The 13,244-nt window shown below is 43.1% G+C and overlaps 1 protein-coding gene across 4 annotated transcripts in view; it reads right to left on the bottom strand.

Annotated features, from left to right (window-relative positions):
- The window catches only part of ANKRD44 (ankyrin repeat domain 44), a 320,445-nt gene that overhangs the window by 34,361 nt on the left and 272,840 nt on the right, over positions 1–13,244 (bottom strand). For all 4 annotated transcript variants that reach the window (XM_027125234.1, XM_027125206.1, XM_027125223.1 and 1 more), the window contains exon 17: positions 3,590–3,661. In XM_027125234.1, the coding sequence (XP_026981035.1) occupies positions 3,590–3,661 (72 nt within the window). The remainder of the gene's footprint in view (positions 1–3,589; positions 3,662–13,244) is intronic.

Below are 13,244 nucleotides of genomic sequence, written 5' to 3'. Positions count from 1 at the left end.
TCCATCATCGGATGAATGGATAAAGAAGATGTGGCACATATATACAATGGAATATTACTCAGCCATAAAAAGAGACGAAATTGAGCTATTTGTAATGAGGTGGATAGACCTAGAGTCTGTCATACAGAGTGAAGTAAGTCAGAAAGAGAGAGACAAATACCGTATGCTAACACATATATATGGAATTAAAAAAAAAAAAAATGTCATGAAAAACCTAGGGGTGAAACAGGAATAAAGACACAGACTTACTAGAGAATGGACTTGAGGCTATGGGGAGGGGGAAGGGTAAACGGTGACAAAGCAATAAAGAGGCATGGACATATATACACTACCAAACGTAAGGTAGATAGCTAGTGGGAAGCAGCCGCATAGCACAGGGACATCAGCTCGGTGCTTTGTGACCGCCTGGAGGGGTGGGATAGGGAGGGTGGGAGGGAGGGAGACGCAAGCGGGAAGAGATATGGGAATATATGTATATATATAACTGATTCATTTTGTTGTGAAGCTGAAACTAACATACCATTGTAAAGCAATTATACTCCAATAAACATGTTAAAAAAAAAAATAGCATATGCAGATACATGTCATGTGCCAGTATCTGAATTGATATATGAGTGATACTGGCATTAATGCTGAGAACAAAGTAGCAAGTCCTCAAACAGTGAATGTATGAATAGAGAAACAAATAACACATTATGGACTGAACTTGAAATTCAAACCCTATAAAGAAGAATATTGATAAATCAATACTTGAAACCAATGCAGAAAAGTCCCTTTTGATTCTGAATTTGTGATTGTTTATAGAAAATTAAGTAGGGTTTGACAGCAAACAACTCATTTATTTCAGAGAAAGAATAATTTTACCATCCAATGGCTCCAAAATTTTAAATGTCTGTCTTACTTTATTGAAGAATGCAAAATCACAAACACTGCAATTGATATCAAATATGAACAAAAGTATAATAAAAATGTGTTCACAAAGAAACTAATGGAACAGATAAAAAAAAAAAAAAAAAGGGATCCTTCTAAGATAAAAGTCGTATCACAACATCTGTCTCCTCAAAACCCTCCAAACGGTTTTCTCTTTTGCTCAGTGAAGAAGTCAAAGTTCCCCCTGGAGTCTGTGGCCCTCCCCCGCCTCCCTGCCCCCTCTACAACACTCGGACCCCTACCACCCTCCCTGCATCACTGTGCTCCAGCCATGGTGGTCTTGCTGTTCTGGGAACATGCCAAGTGTGCTCTCACCCCGGGGACTCTGCACTTCTGCCCAGAGCATTCTTCTGTCCGAGACCAAATGGTTAGCTCGTCGCATCCCCGGTCAAACGTGAGATGCTATGTTGTGGGAAACAGCTCCCAGTCTGCCACCTCGATGCTCTCTGTCTCACTGCTCCCATTTGCAGCAGCACTTCTGACCACCTGCCACGTTGTATATTTACTTGTCTATTGTCTCTCCTAGACTGCACACTCTACAAGGACAGTGGCTGGGTTTTGTTTGTAGCCATGTCTCCAGCTCCCGAAACAGTGTTTGGTACACGCACAGTCAGTATATGTCAAAGGAAAGAATGATAGTGATGTTACTAATAGCGAGGATGATAGTGCCAGGTGCTGTTCTAACTGCTTTACATGCATTAACCCAGGTCATCCCCCAAGTGGCCCTATGACAGAGGTACTGCTATTCTCCCCGTATTATGAGTGGGAAAACTGAGACACAAGAGGTTAGGTACTTGGCCAAGATCATACAAAAAACAATTAAATAAATTAACAAATTGGAAAGGGTTTGGGAATCCTTAACTGACTCACTCCTTTTAATTTACAGATGGAAAAACCACGTCCAGGCGAGTTGCTAATGAGAAGACTGGTGGCTAGGATCCCCTAGGTATAGAACTACCAAAGCCCAACTCTCTCCAATGATATTGTACCACCCTGTCTTTACAGGACTGGGAACCCACAACACTTAGCAGAGCACCTGGCACCCAGTAAGCACTCAACAATAATTTTTGAAAGAAAAAGAAAAAAAAAGAATGAGAGATGATAGAATTTTTTGGAAGCTAGGAAAGTCTCTTCTCATGTTACCAGCAGGCTTAGCAATGCAATCAACCCCACCTTCATAGGGCATGAGAATTCTACCTGAGATAACCTTTCCAATAGGCCTCTCCCAGCTTTGGGGTAACTTCCCCAGGCACAGCAGATGGCTGGGCAAAGATTCTAGGGTCAACCTTTAGAGCAACCTGTACTAAAAGCCAACTGGTATGAAATTTTATACATGTAAATATCCCGCCCTCCATCCACCTTTTCTACTCTAAGCCCATGTCTGGAAGAAAGACGAATGGACATTTTAGCCTGATTTCACTGGACTCAGTGTGTGCGTGTGTCCGTGTGTATAGTCCTGCATTGGTAGATGTGGCAGAGGGTGGTGAGTGGGATGTTATCAGGTGTGCTGGTGAGTATGTGGGGAGACTGGCAAAGAAGCGAGGGCTCCATGAGTGTGATCGGTTCATCCCAATCCTTGTGGGATGGCCTCATCCCTTCTTACCTTGCCTGACTGCTTAAGTATGCCATCAGTAAAACGCTCCTCTCTGCTCTCCAAAATCTCCATCTCAATTTCTCATCAGAAGGAAACTGAGTAAGTGCTTATGTGTGCGTGGTACTGAGTGACATGTCATAACCATTAAACACAGAGACCCAGCACCCTACTCTTCCCAACATCCAGTCTCTGGGTGCATCCAAACACCTTCTTGATGGCCCTGGACCGAGGCCTCACAGCTCAGCAGAGCCCTGCGTAGGTGAGCTGGCTGTTGCCAGTCTGAGAGGTGCCTAGGGAACAGCTGCTGCTGATCGACGGTTAGCAAGACCTTAACTGAAGTAGAGTGGTAGTGAGCTTCCCAGCTCGGTCACCCTCAGAGAGAGTTTGGGGATCCTCACTCTGAGCTATTGCATTTCTCTTCAATGACTGGGATGTGGAAAGGAAGCTTTACTGGTGGCAGAAAAATTCCTGTTCCCCTCCCTCCCAGATCTCACCCAGTACAACAATCAGCCCCTGATACCTCCTCTGAGACCCCGATTCCAAGCCCAGGCAGAAGCAGCAGAGTTGGAATTATGCATATTTTCATCTTGCTCTCACAAGTCTGTATTTAAATATCTCAAGTTTTTAATTGTGGCATTCGATTATCTGTAAGTTCAGTTCTTGCTGTCTCTACTTAAATCTCTAAAACCAAAATAAAACATTTCCTCAGTTTACTGATTTAGCTACTAGATAATAATAATTTAGAGACTTAAAACATAACAATCATTATTCTTAAGGGCACTGTGATACGGTTTCAGGCACGTTGTCTCTTTTCCTGTATCCTCACTTCACAGATGGGGAAATCGAGTCTCAGCCAGGGTAAGTCATGTGTCTTGAGGTCACCAGTGAGAAGCTGGGATTGGAATTTGAGACATGCTTTCTCACCGCAGCCTCAGCCTTCACCATGTACTGTTTCCATTATGAGTTATTATGCATTGCTATGCTTCCCTTTTAAGAGCAGCCTAGTTTTAGGAACACTTAGGTTCTTTTTGTAACGGGGGAAGCTGCCCACAGCATCTCACTTACAGCTAAGTGGAGCGGACTCTTGGTAGCACCAGCATCTGACTCTTCAAAAACGCTGTTGGTTCTTTCCAAAAGCTGTGGAGACACAAAGAAAACAACAGTACGTGAGTGCAATTTGCAGAAGGAATCCTACTTTATGGATACAAACGTTGTCATAAATGAGAAAGGAGGCTTCAGAAACTTAAGAAATCATGCAACTTCTCAGAAACATAAGAAATCTGATATAGCATATCTAAAACAAATATGCTAACTGAATATTTCAACTTCTAGGTCATCTTAGCATTTGTTATTCAAAAGAAAGCTTTCATACTTGAAAAGTTGCTCAGCTTCACCAATCTAGGCAAATAATTCATGTTAAATCCACTTCCCACCCAGCAGATCGTCACAACGAGAAAATTACAATACCCCGGCTCTATTCCATTATCAAACACACATTTATGGAGATAGCATTGCAAAAGACTTAGGAAGCTCTTGTTCTCACGGAGCTTACATTCTAGAGCGGGAAAGCACAGACAAACAAATAAGCAACATACACGTAAGAAGATATCTGGTAGTGAAATATGCTGTAATGAAAGTAAAGTAGGGTGATGTGAAATGGAGTGACTGGGAAGTTACTCTACAGCTGATGGCCAGGGGAGGCCTCTCCAAGCAAGGAGATGACAGTTCAAGTGAGACCTGAATAAGAAGAAGAGTGAAATCAAGTCAAAATGTGGCAGGAGAGCATTCTGGGAGCAGGAAGGAGTCAGGGCAAATGCATCAAGTGGGGATGAACACGGTGAGTTCAAGGAATGGAACAGATAGTGTGACTAGGGTATGATGTTGGTGAGGGTGTCAGGCAAAAGACATTTCATTGACTCTTGTTGGGAGAACAAATTGCTAAAACCTTCCCGGGCAATTTTGTGCATATCTTTGACCCTAGGAATTAATCCCCAGTAAATAATTAGACAAGTGCACAATGACACATGTATAAAGAAATATATTCATTCAACAAACACTTGATGAATGACTACCAATGTGCCCAGATACTGTTCCATGCACCGATTCAATAATAAAAAATATATTTAAAAATCAATTTTTTCATGGGGGGCAGGGCAGGCAATAGAAAAAGGAAGTTATATAATTAATTAGAAGGCCGTAGGTGCAATGGAGAAAGATAAAACAGAGAAGGAGGGTTCAGAAGGCTGGAGGAGAGGTCCATTTGCAACTTTAAATACAGAGATCAGAAAAGGCCTTACTGAGCAGCTGATGGCTGAACAACATCTGGGGGCGATGAGAGAGCCTTGTGGATATCTGAGGGAAGAGCATTCCAAGCAGAGGGGCCAGCAATTGCCAAGTCCTTTAGCGACAGAGATGCTTAAGATCATCAGTGAGACTGGAGTAAGGTGATCAAGGATGAGAATGACAGGAAAGAAAATCAGAAAGACGGTGGCACTGTGGGTGGTAGTATCACAAGGAGCCTTCTGGGTTGTTGTAAAAAGTCTGTGACTTCTATCCTGAGTGAGATAGAATTTCACTGGAGTGCTTTGAGCAGAGGGGTGACATGTTCTAACTTTTAGACTCTAGGGAGGGCACAGAGACCACTGAAGAGCTGGGGCAAAAGTCCAAGAGAGAAATAACGGTGGCTTGGACCAGCAGGGAGCAAGTGGGGACGGAGAAAAGTGTTGGACTGTGGATATTTTTGGAGGCAGAGTCAACAGGATTTGCTGATGGATTGAATGTGAATGTGTGAGAGAGAAGTAAAGGATGACACTCAGGATTCTGTTGTAAGCAAACTGAAAGATGGAGATTCCACGAACTGAAATGGAGAAGTGAGTGGAATATATGTAGTGGGAAAAAGCAGAAGTTCGATTTTGGAAATGTTAGGTTTGAGATGTTTTTAAAGCATCAAAAGTACATGTTAGGGCTTCCCTGGTGGTGCAGTGGTTGAGAGTCCCCCTGCCAATGCAGGGGACGCGGGTTCGTGCCCCGGTCTTGGAAGATCCCACATGCCGCGGAACGGCTGGGCCCGTGAGCCGTGGCCGCTGAGCCTGCACGTCCGGAGCCTGTGCTCCGCAACGGGAGAGGCCATGACAGCGAGAGGCCCGCGTACCGCAAAAAAAAAAAGTACATGTTAATCGGCAGCTGTAGGATACACGGGTGTGGACTTCAGGGTATTTAAAGCCATAAGGCTGGATGAGATGAGCCAGGGAGTACACAGAGAAGGGAGACTGGATCCTGGGCACCCAACATTAAGAGCTAGAGAGATGAAAAGGAACCAGCAGGGAGATGCAGATTGAGCAGGTGAGCTAGAAAGAACATCAGGAGAGCAGGAGGTTCTGAAACCAAGTGAAGGAAGAGTTTTAAGGAGAGAATGCACAGCCGTCTCAAAAGTCCTGACAGGTCAAGTAAAATGGGGCCTGAGAATTGCCCATTGGGTTTAGGAACATGGAGGCTATTAGTGACTCTGCTAAGAGCAGTTTATCAAGACACTGTTTATATGGGAAAAAAACCCAACCAACAGAAAATGAATAAAGAGCAATAGGGATGGAGTAAATAAATTGTAGTGGTATATATCACCACTTCTGATAAGCTCTCCCTCTTTATGTTGCTGTTAAGTTCTTCTTTGTATAGTGATGCATCCAAAAGGGACAAAAACCCAACACCCAAAGCCTTGATGTGTGGTGAATATGGCAGTATTCAATGTCCACTCCAGCTTCCTGACTGATGGGATTGGGCTGCCCTATACTGCAGAGACTAGACAGCTCAAAACTACATTTCCTAGACTCCCTTGAACTAGGGTTTCAGATCTGATTTAGGTTCTGCCAACTGGATGCAGTCTGAAATTTGAGAGACAAGTGAGCAGACGGCATCTCTGATTTCTGATGGTAAGCAGAGTCATGGAGACTTTAGCTTGTCTTTTAGCTTCCTGTGTGCAGGCTACTATCTTCGTGAGGGTAGAGAAGCAAGACAGGGATATAGGCATCCGTTTTTGGCAGTGTGGATTAAGCAGATGCTGTGTGGCTCTAGGGCCAGTAGCAGTGGCAGTGACAAGTCTGTCCCCGTACGTCAGCTGGGGTGGTGTGTCTATGGAGCAGCCATTCCAGGGCTGCTTTCTGATTCCCCATCTCCCTGATCATGAGGAAGGGGCAGCCACCCTGGCAGTCCAAGTGCACTTTAGGTTTATTTCTGGAGGATCAGCCTAGGGCACCCTCTTCTAGACCTCCCAACAATATTATAAACACCTTTTTTTTTTTGCGGTACACGGGCCTCTCACTGCTGTGGCCCCTCCCGTTGCGGAGCACAGGCTCTGGACGTGCAGGCCCAGCGGCCATAGCTCACGGGCCCAGCCGCTCCGCGGCATGTGGGATCTTCCCGGACCGGGGCAGGAACCTGTGTCCCCTGCATCGGCAGGCGGACTCTCAACCCCTGCAGCACCAGAGAAGCCCTATAAACACCTATTTAAAAAAAAAATCAAATCTTCTTCTGCTTAAAACAGCTAGCATGGCTTCTGTTTCCTTCGAATGCACCCTGACTGATTCAAAAAGTAATACAGATTATTTAAGTTTTCTGAATGGGGATGGTGAAGGGGAAATTACACCACTCAACACACTAGAAAGCAAAACTTCCTAACATGCTCTTTACCCATTTTTTTTCTCCCGGAAAGTCCCAAACTTGTCAAGTGGAAAAACATATTTTAAAGCCATATGTGTGGAATGATACCATTTCCATTTAAAAAAACTGTATTGATACGACTACACATGCAGAAAAAAAGACGAGAAATATATACCCTAAAATGTTTAACACAGTAACCTAAAAGTGGGAATACAGATGATTTTCATTTTCTTCTTTATCTTTCCTGATTTTTTTTTTGGCCATGAATGTGTATTGTTTTTGTTTTTGTTCTTTTGGGTTTTTTTTGTGGTACGTGGGCCTCTCACTGCTGTGGCCTCTCCCGTTGTGGAGCACAGGCTCTGGACGCGCAGGCTCAGCGGCCATGGCTCACGGGCCCAGCCGCTCCGCGGCATGTGGGATCTTCCAAGACCGGGGCACGAACCCGCGTTCCCTGCATCGGCAGGCGGACTCTCAACCACTGCGCCACCAGGGAAGCCCTGTGTATTGTTTTTGTAATAAAAACACTAAAGCTATTTCTGTTTGAAATAAAAGCCATTAACCTTACTTTTCACTTAATAGAATGATGTACACAGACCCCTAGATAGGTCCAGAACTCCTTTCTAGTCAATGCATGTGAAACAAAATGTTTGCATTCTCTGGTAGATCAAGTAACAGTGTAAAATTTACCATCTAAAAGCACACAATTTCAAGTTTTCAAATAATACAATACAAATAATTATATCGGGAGTATGAGACATTTTATGTTTGTTTTTATTAGTGCGAGAATAGAATTTGGAACTTAAGCAATCTAGGATACATTAGAATAATGAGAGCAAATTTAATTTTAACTTCAAAACTAATAATTTTAAAACCATCTGCCATACATAGTTGAAATAGAAGTAGCTTCAACTGCTTGAAAAGGCTAGAAAACAGCTGTTCTTTGCTTTGTTTTGCAACATTATCACCTCCAAGAGTTCCTGGAATTGACAGTGCGTACCAACTCCAAATCCTGTCCTAGGATGAACTTTTAATCAAAGGAACACAGAATCATTTCCACCATTATCACAAACACGATGAACAGAGGCAAGAAGACAATGTACTGTTTACAGTCAAAAATCAGGAATATTCCCAGAAGATTTATTGTGGCAGATTTTTCCACACGTGTACTTTGATCATTCTAATAGCATGTGATTTTTACTTCAGTCATTCACTACACATTTGCTGAACGTCATCTCCGTCAGGGAGCCTGGGTTAGGCACCAGGATTCAACTGTGCAGCGAACAGATGCGGTCACTGACCTGAGAGAACTTAGAGGCTAGTGGGGAACCCACAGAAGTTAACGGGTAGTGAAAACAGTGAGGCAAGAGCTAGGATGCAAGATGCTATGGGAACATGAAGGAAGAGGTACCTGACATAACCCTGGGGGTCAGAGAAGACTCTTCTGTAAAGGAAGGTTTAGCCTGAGACCTGGATGGTAGAAATCTGTGAGTCAAAGAGAGAAGGGAATTTCTAGGCAGAAGGAAGAGCATGTGAGAACACAACAAATACAAAAAGCTTTAAGTTTAATAAGACTAGATAGCATGTAGGGGTAAGGAAAGAATGAGGAGCAATTAGGCTGGAAACGTAAGCAGACGACAGATTAGGTATAGGGTGATCATATCATTATCGCCCAACTCAGGACATTTATGAGATTGACAATTGCGCCGGGATAACAGCTGTAAGCCAGGACATCAAATCAGGATAATTAGTGAGAGTCATCGCAGTGCTTTCAGCCGGGAAGAGGCATGATCATGATCAGATTCTTGGGTTTCATGAAAACCTCTCTGTGCAGTGTGGTAAATGAGCTGCAGTGGTGCTGGGGGTGAGGACTGCAACCCTAGAAGCAGGGAGATCAGTTAGGATATTTCAACTATGGGATTTCTAAATTACGAATTAAGTTGTTAAGAACGGACGGTGGCCTATACTACAGAAGAGGCAGAGGAAATGGAAGGAAGTGGGGATATTCAGGACTTTCATTCACTCCTTAATTCATTCATTCAATAGTTATTGAGTACTGTGCTAGGCACTGAGATTTCCAGTTCTAAAATGGTCCTTACCCACATGAACCTGAGAGCCTAGAAGGTGTAATAGACATCATTCATCGACTGAACAGTGGAGGAAGGGGAAAGTGTAGGGTCAAGGATGACACCCAATTTTCTTGCTTTGGTAACAGGGTGAATTGTGATGCCTTCTTTAAGATAAGAAACAAAGAGAAGGCACAAGGTCGGGGAGGGAAATTGTGTGGAGCTTTAGTCTGAAGTGCTGCTGGGACATTTAAGGGGACGTGTCCAGTGGACAGATGGATATAATGTTTGAAGCTTAGAAGAGCGATCTCGGCTGGAGTAATGGATTTGGGAATCATCAGCAATGGCTGAGACAGGAAGCCCCCACTGTGGATGAGGCTGCCAGGGAGAATGTGTAGTGAGAGAGGACGTAAACCTCAGGAATCCCAGTATTGAGGGTTTGGAAGAGGAAGAGAGTCTGCAAAAGGGCTTGTGAGTAGGGGAGGGTACAGAGGGGTAGAAGGAAAACCAGGAGAGTGAGGAGGTGATGGTGATGGTGATGGTGATGGTGATGGTGATGGTGATGGTGATGGTGATGGTGATGGTGACTGGTGGCGGTGGAGGCTGTGATGACCATGATATGAAGGTGCTGGCGGTGATAAGTGGTAATGATGAAGATTCTCACTGATGACAACCGGAAGGTACTAAGCATTTACTACGAGCTGAGCATTCCATGGGTCACCTCGATCTATCCTCAAGTAATCCATTAAGTAACTTGCTCAAGTTCACACAGCCTGGAAAATACAGATGAGGAAACTGAACCAGGTCTAATTCAAAACCCATGTTATCTACCTCACAAAACAATGTCTTCCCATCAACTGATAAGCTGAAACTTTTTCCTGATATTAAAAAAAAAAAAACCCAACAGGGATGAGGGTAGGAGACAAGAAGAGTTTTTGTGTGTGTGTGTGCATGTGTGTGCGTGTTTTTAAAGTATGTGGGTCTTTTTTATGTCTCTAACTTCAACAATTCCCTCTGATCTTTGAGATTTTCCTCTTTGTTTCCTAGGAGTGCTAAGTAGTCATTTTAGTTACACAGCAGTCACAGGGGACCTTAATTGGAACTAGCTCCTCTAATATGCCTCTTCCTTTAGCGATTCTTCTTTGTTAGTTAAGAAGGCAATGTGAAAAAAGTGGGGAGAAAAGCAATTTGTAAGTCATTCAAAATTGACGTTTATGTTTAGAATTTTCTTTCTAATTTAAAATTGATTCTAAACATACAGAGTCCAAGGGATGATGCAGATACACAGCACTGCTCAGAGACTCGACTCTGCACAAACGACTCAGGCGAAGAATATGGGGGCCAGAGGGAGACAGAGAGCTCCTACCATGACTCATTATACAAACTCGTACTTCAGCCTGTGGTTGGCAATATTACTGGAAAATAACATTGCTCTACAGAGATCACCCGCAACCTACCTTGTCAAAATCCGAAATAGAATGGCTCTTTTGAAACACAGTTACAGCTAAGAATACATGCCAAACAAGCAGCATCACAAAAAGGCAATGAGTTCTGCACATAAAGCTTGTAGTTATAAATCAAAGAATATAATTTATACGTAACATTTACACAATCCATGCATTCACATGCTAGTTTTCACGTTGAATTACACTCATAAATCCAATGTACACGTCCAATACGTCACCATCAGTTTCTACTGGCTCAATAAAAAATTTGCACTCATTCCAAGGATCGACTTGGTCCTCTGCCTAAAAAATCTATTAAAATGGCTGCTTTAATAAAGCCTTTATCTGGACTACTTAATCTTATTCCTGTTTATCTCCAAAATCCCAGAATTGCTTCTTTTCTCATTTGATCAATCATTTATGAACCTTGTATGGAGAATCTAGCACTGCTTGACCTCTACCTCTTCTCCCACAGCGTCCTCCTACCACCTTGCGTTTGCCAAGACTCTCTTGGCTGAAAAAAACAGAAGGTCTGAGATTCAAGCTACTCCCAACCCCCACTGACAAGTAAAGATGGGCATCTGAAGTGGGAATTGAGAGAAGAAAGCTAAGATGAGAGCAAGCAGGCTTTTCAACCATCTTATTCGTAAAACGTGAACTCTCTGGTTCAGCTCGGGGTGGGGGGTGGCTGGGATGCTCTATAACTTTGGGGGGCCTGAGAAAACGATGGTATTTAAGATTATAACAATTCATAGGACATTTTCTGAATTTGGAAGGCATTTTCACAGGACCAGAGGACTCACACGAAGAACAGCTCAACGTCTTAGATTTTAAAACAGCAGAGGTAATAGAAGGCCAAGTTTAAGCCTCTTTCTCTAAAAAGTGAATCTGTGATAACATAAATCAAGAATAAATATGCACTTGACCATAAGCCAACTGGCCGCTAGGTTAACAAAACAGTGATCTGATCCAAAATTGCAAGGAAACACACAAATATTACCCTCTAGCCGGGAACCCAAGCTTTGTAAGTAGTATAGCTTATGACTAGTTATTTGAAAATATGGCAGGAAAAAATCCAGGGATTTCAAGAGACCTTCAGCTGAACTAAACCAGTTTCTAAATGTGCTATTTAAGAAAGCAGAAACCAAGTATGGTTCGGAATATAAAAACGAAAAGGTGTAGCCAGTGGGTCTGTGAGGTAACCCTTGCTCTTGTCAGTGCTGGTTAGACTTGGACTACATAACTAGTTTCCACAGGTGAGGAGGGAGAAAAGGAGTTAGAAAACCAATCAGAAAATATCCATGGGGACCATGTCAACGAGGTGCTCTGAGGAAAGTTTTAAAAATGGATTTATTTATCTTTTAGCAGTGAGGACATTTATGAGTCTTCAAGTCAAAGGGCTGGAAGCAGACCAAGGTCCCTGGAAAGTTGGCACCTCTGTCAGAAATTCTATTTCACATTCCACTTGTCTGTGCCTGAGAATGAGATGCTGTTTAGGCAACCTCAAGGCCGATCCTGAGTCCACTGTGCTGTGACCTGACTCTGGCTCAGGCCAGAAGAGGGGGCTGAGTCTGCAGAAGTTTCAGACCACCCAGCCTATGTCAACGCTCCATTCAGAGGCTCCCAGGGGCACAGGATAGAGCTCGGGGGATCCCACAGGTCTTCCAGTCTCAGGCTTAATATAATGTTTCAGGCCATACGGGACCTCAGTGGACGCCAGGCCTTGGAGCCTAGCCCAGAATAAACTAGCTCCCTCCATGATGCCACTTCAGTAACAGCAGTGACTGTTTCTCAGTATTCTGCTCGCACCCCTTCACAGCTATTAGAGAAAGCCGTGTTGCTTGAAATTGTTAGTAACAACAATTACTGGAGACTCAGTGGTTCCTAGAAACGCATGAATCTAATCTAATTTCTGCCTTCTCCACTCAATTCCGTAAGTAAGGAACCGTTAACTTTCTATACTTGTGTAAGTCAAGGTCTATGCAACTTCAAAAGGAGATACCACAGTGTGAGGAGGGCACTACCAGAAGCTTAGCTAGATTAAGTTTCCAACTCTTCTTGGGAGCCGGTTTTGATAACTCTGCTTATCTCCTCCCTCCAGTGTATGTTCAGTTCCTGGTGATTTCCTTGCCAATTAAAAGGCAGAAGAGCCTGTAGTATGTGTAAGGAAGGCTAATGAAACCTGCTGTGAAGATAAAGGCAAAAGCAAGGTACAAAATGCATAGTGTTCAAAAACTATCTTGCAAGAGCCTTAAAAATGTTCATGTACTTTGACCCATAAACCTACTTCAGACTCTATCCTGAGAAAGTTTTAAGCCCGAAGCCATCCAATAGTGAAACAGTATAAACAACCTAAATAGAAGAATGTCTAAGTTATGACTGATCCAATAGTTGAACATTATTTAGCTTAAAAAATGTTTACCAAGAGTTTTTAATAGCACTGGGAAAGGATCATGTCAGAACAGTTTATGGAAAAATAATCAATGCATAAAATCGCATATTTAATACTATCTCATGTATGTAAAAAATAGAACATGTGAGAAGGAGACTGGAAGGAAA

This window comes from Aethalodelphis obliquidens, unplaced genomic scaffold (genome assembly GCF_003676395.1).
Source record: "Aethalodelphis obliquidens isolate GAN/ISIS:26980383/991018 unplaced genomic scaffold, ASM367639v1 scaffold2, whole genome shotgun sequence".
In the NCBI taxonomy this organism is placed as follows: domain Eukaryota; kingdom Metazoa; phylum Chordata; class Mammalia; order Artiodactyla; family Delphinidae; genus Aethalodelphis; species Aethalodelphis obliquidens.
The sequence above is the reverse complement of the archived record's forward strand: the minus strand, read 5'-3'. Positions and strand labels throughout refer to the sequence as shown.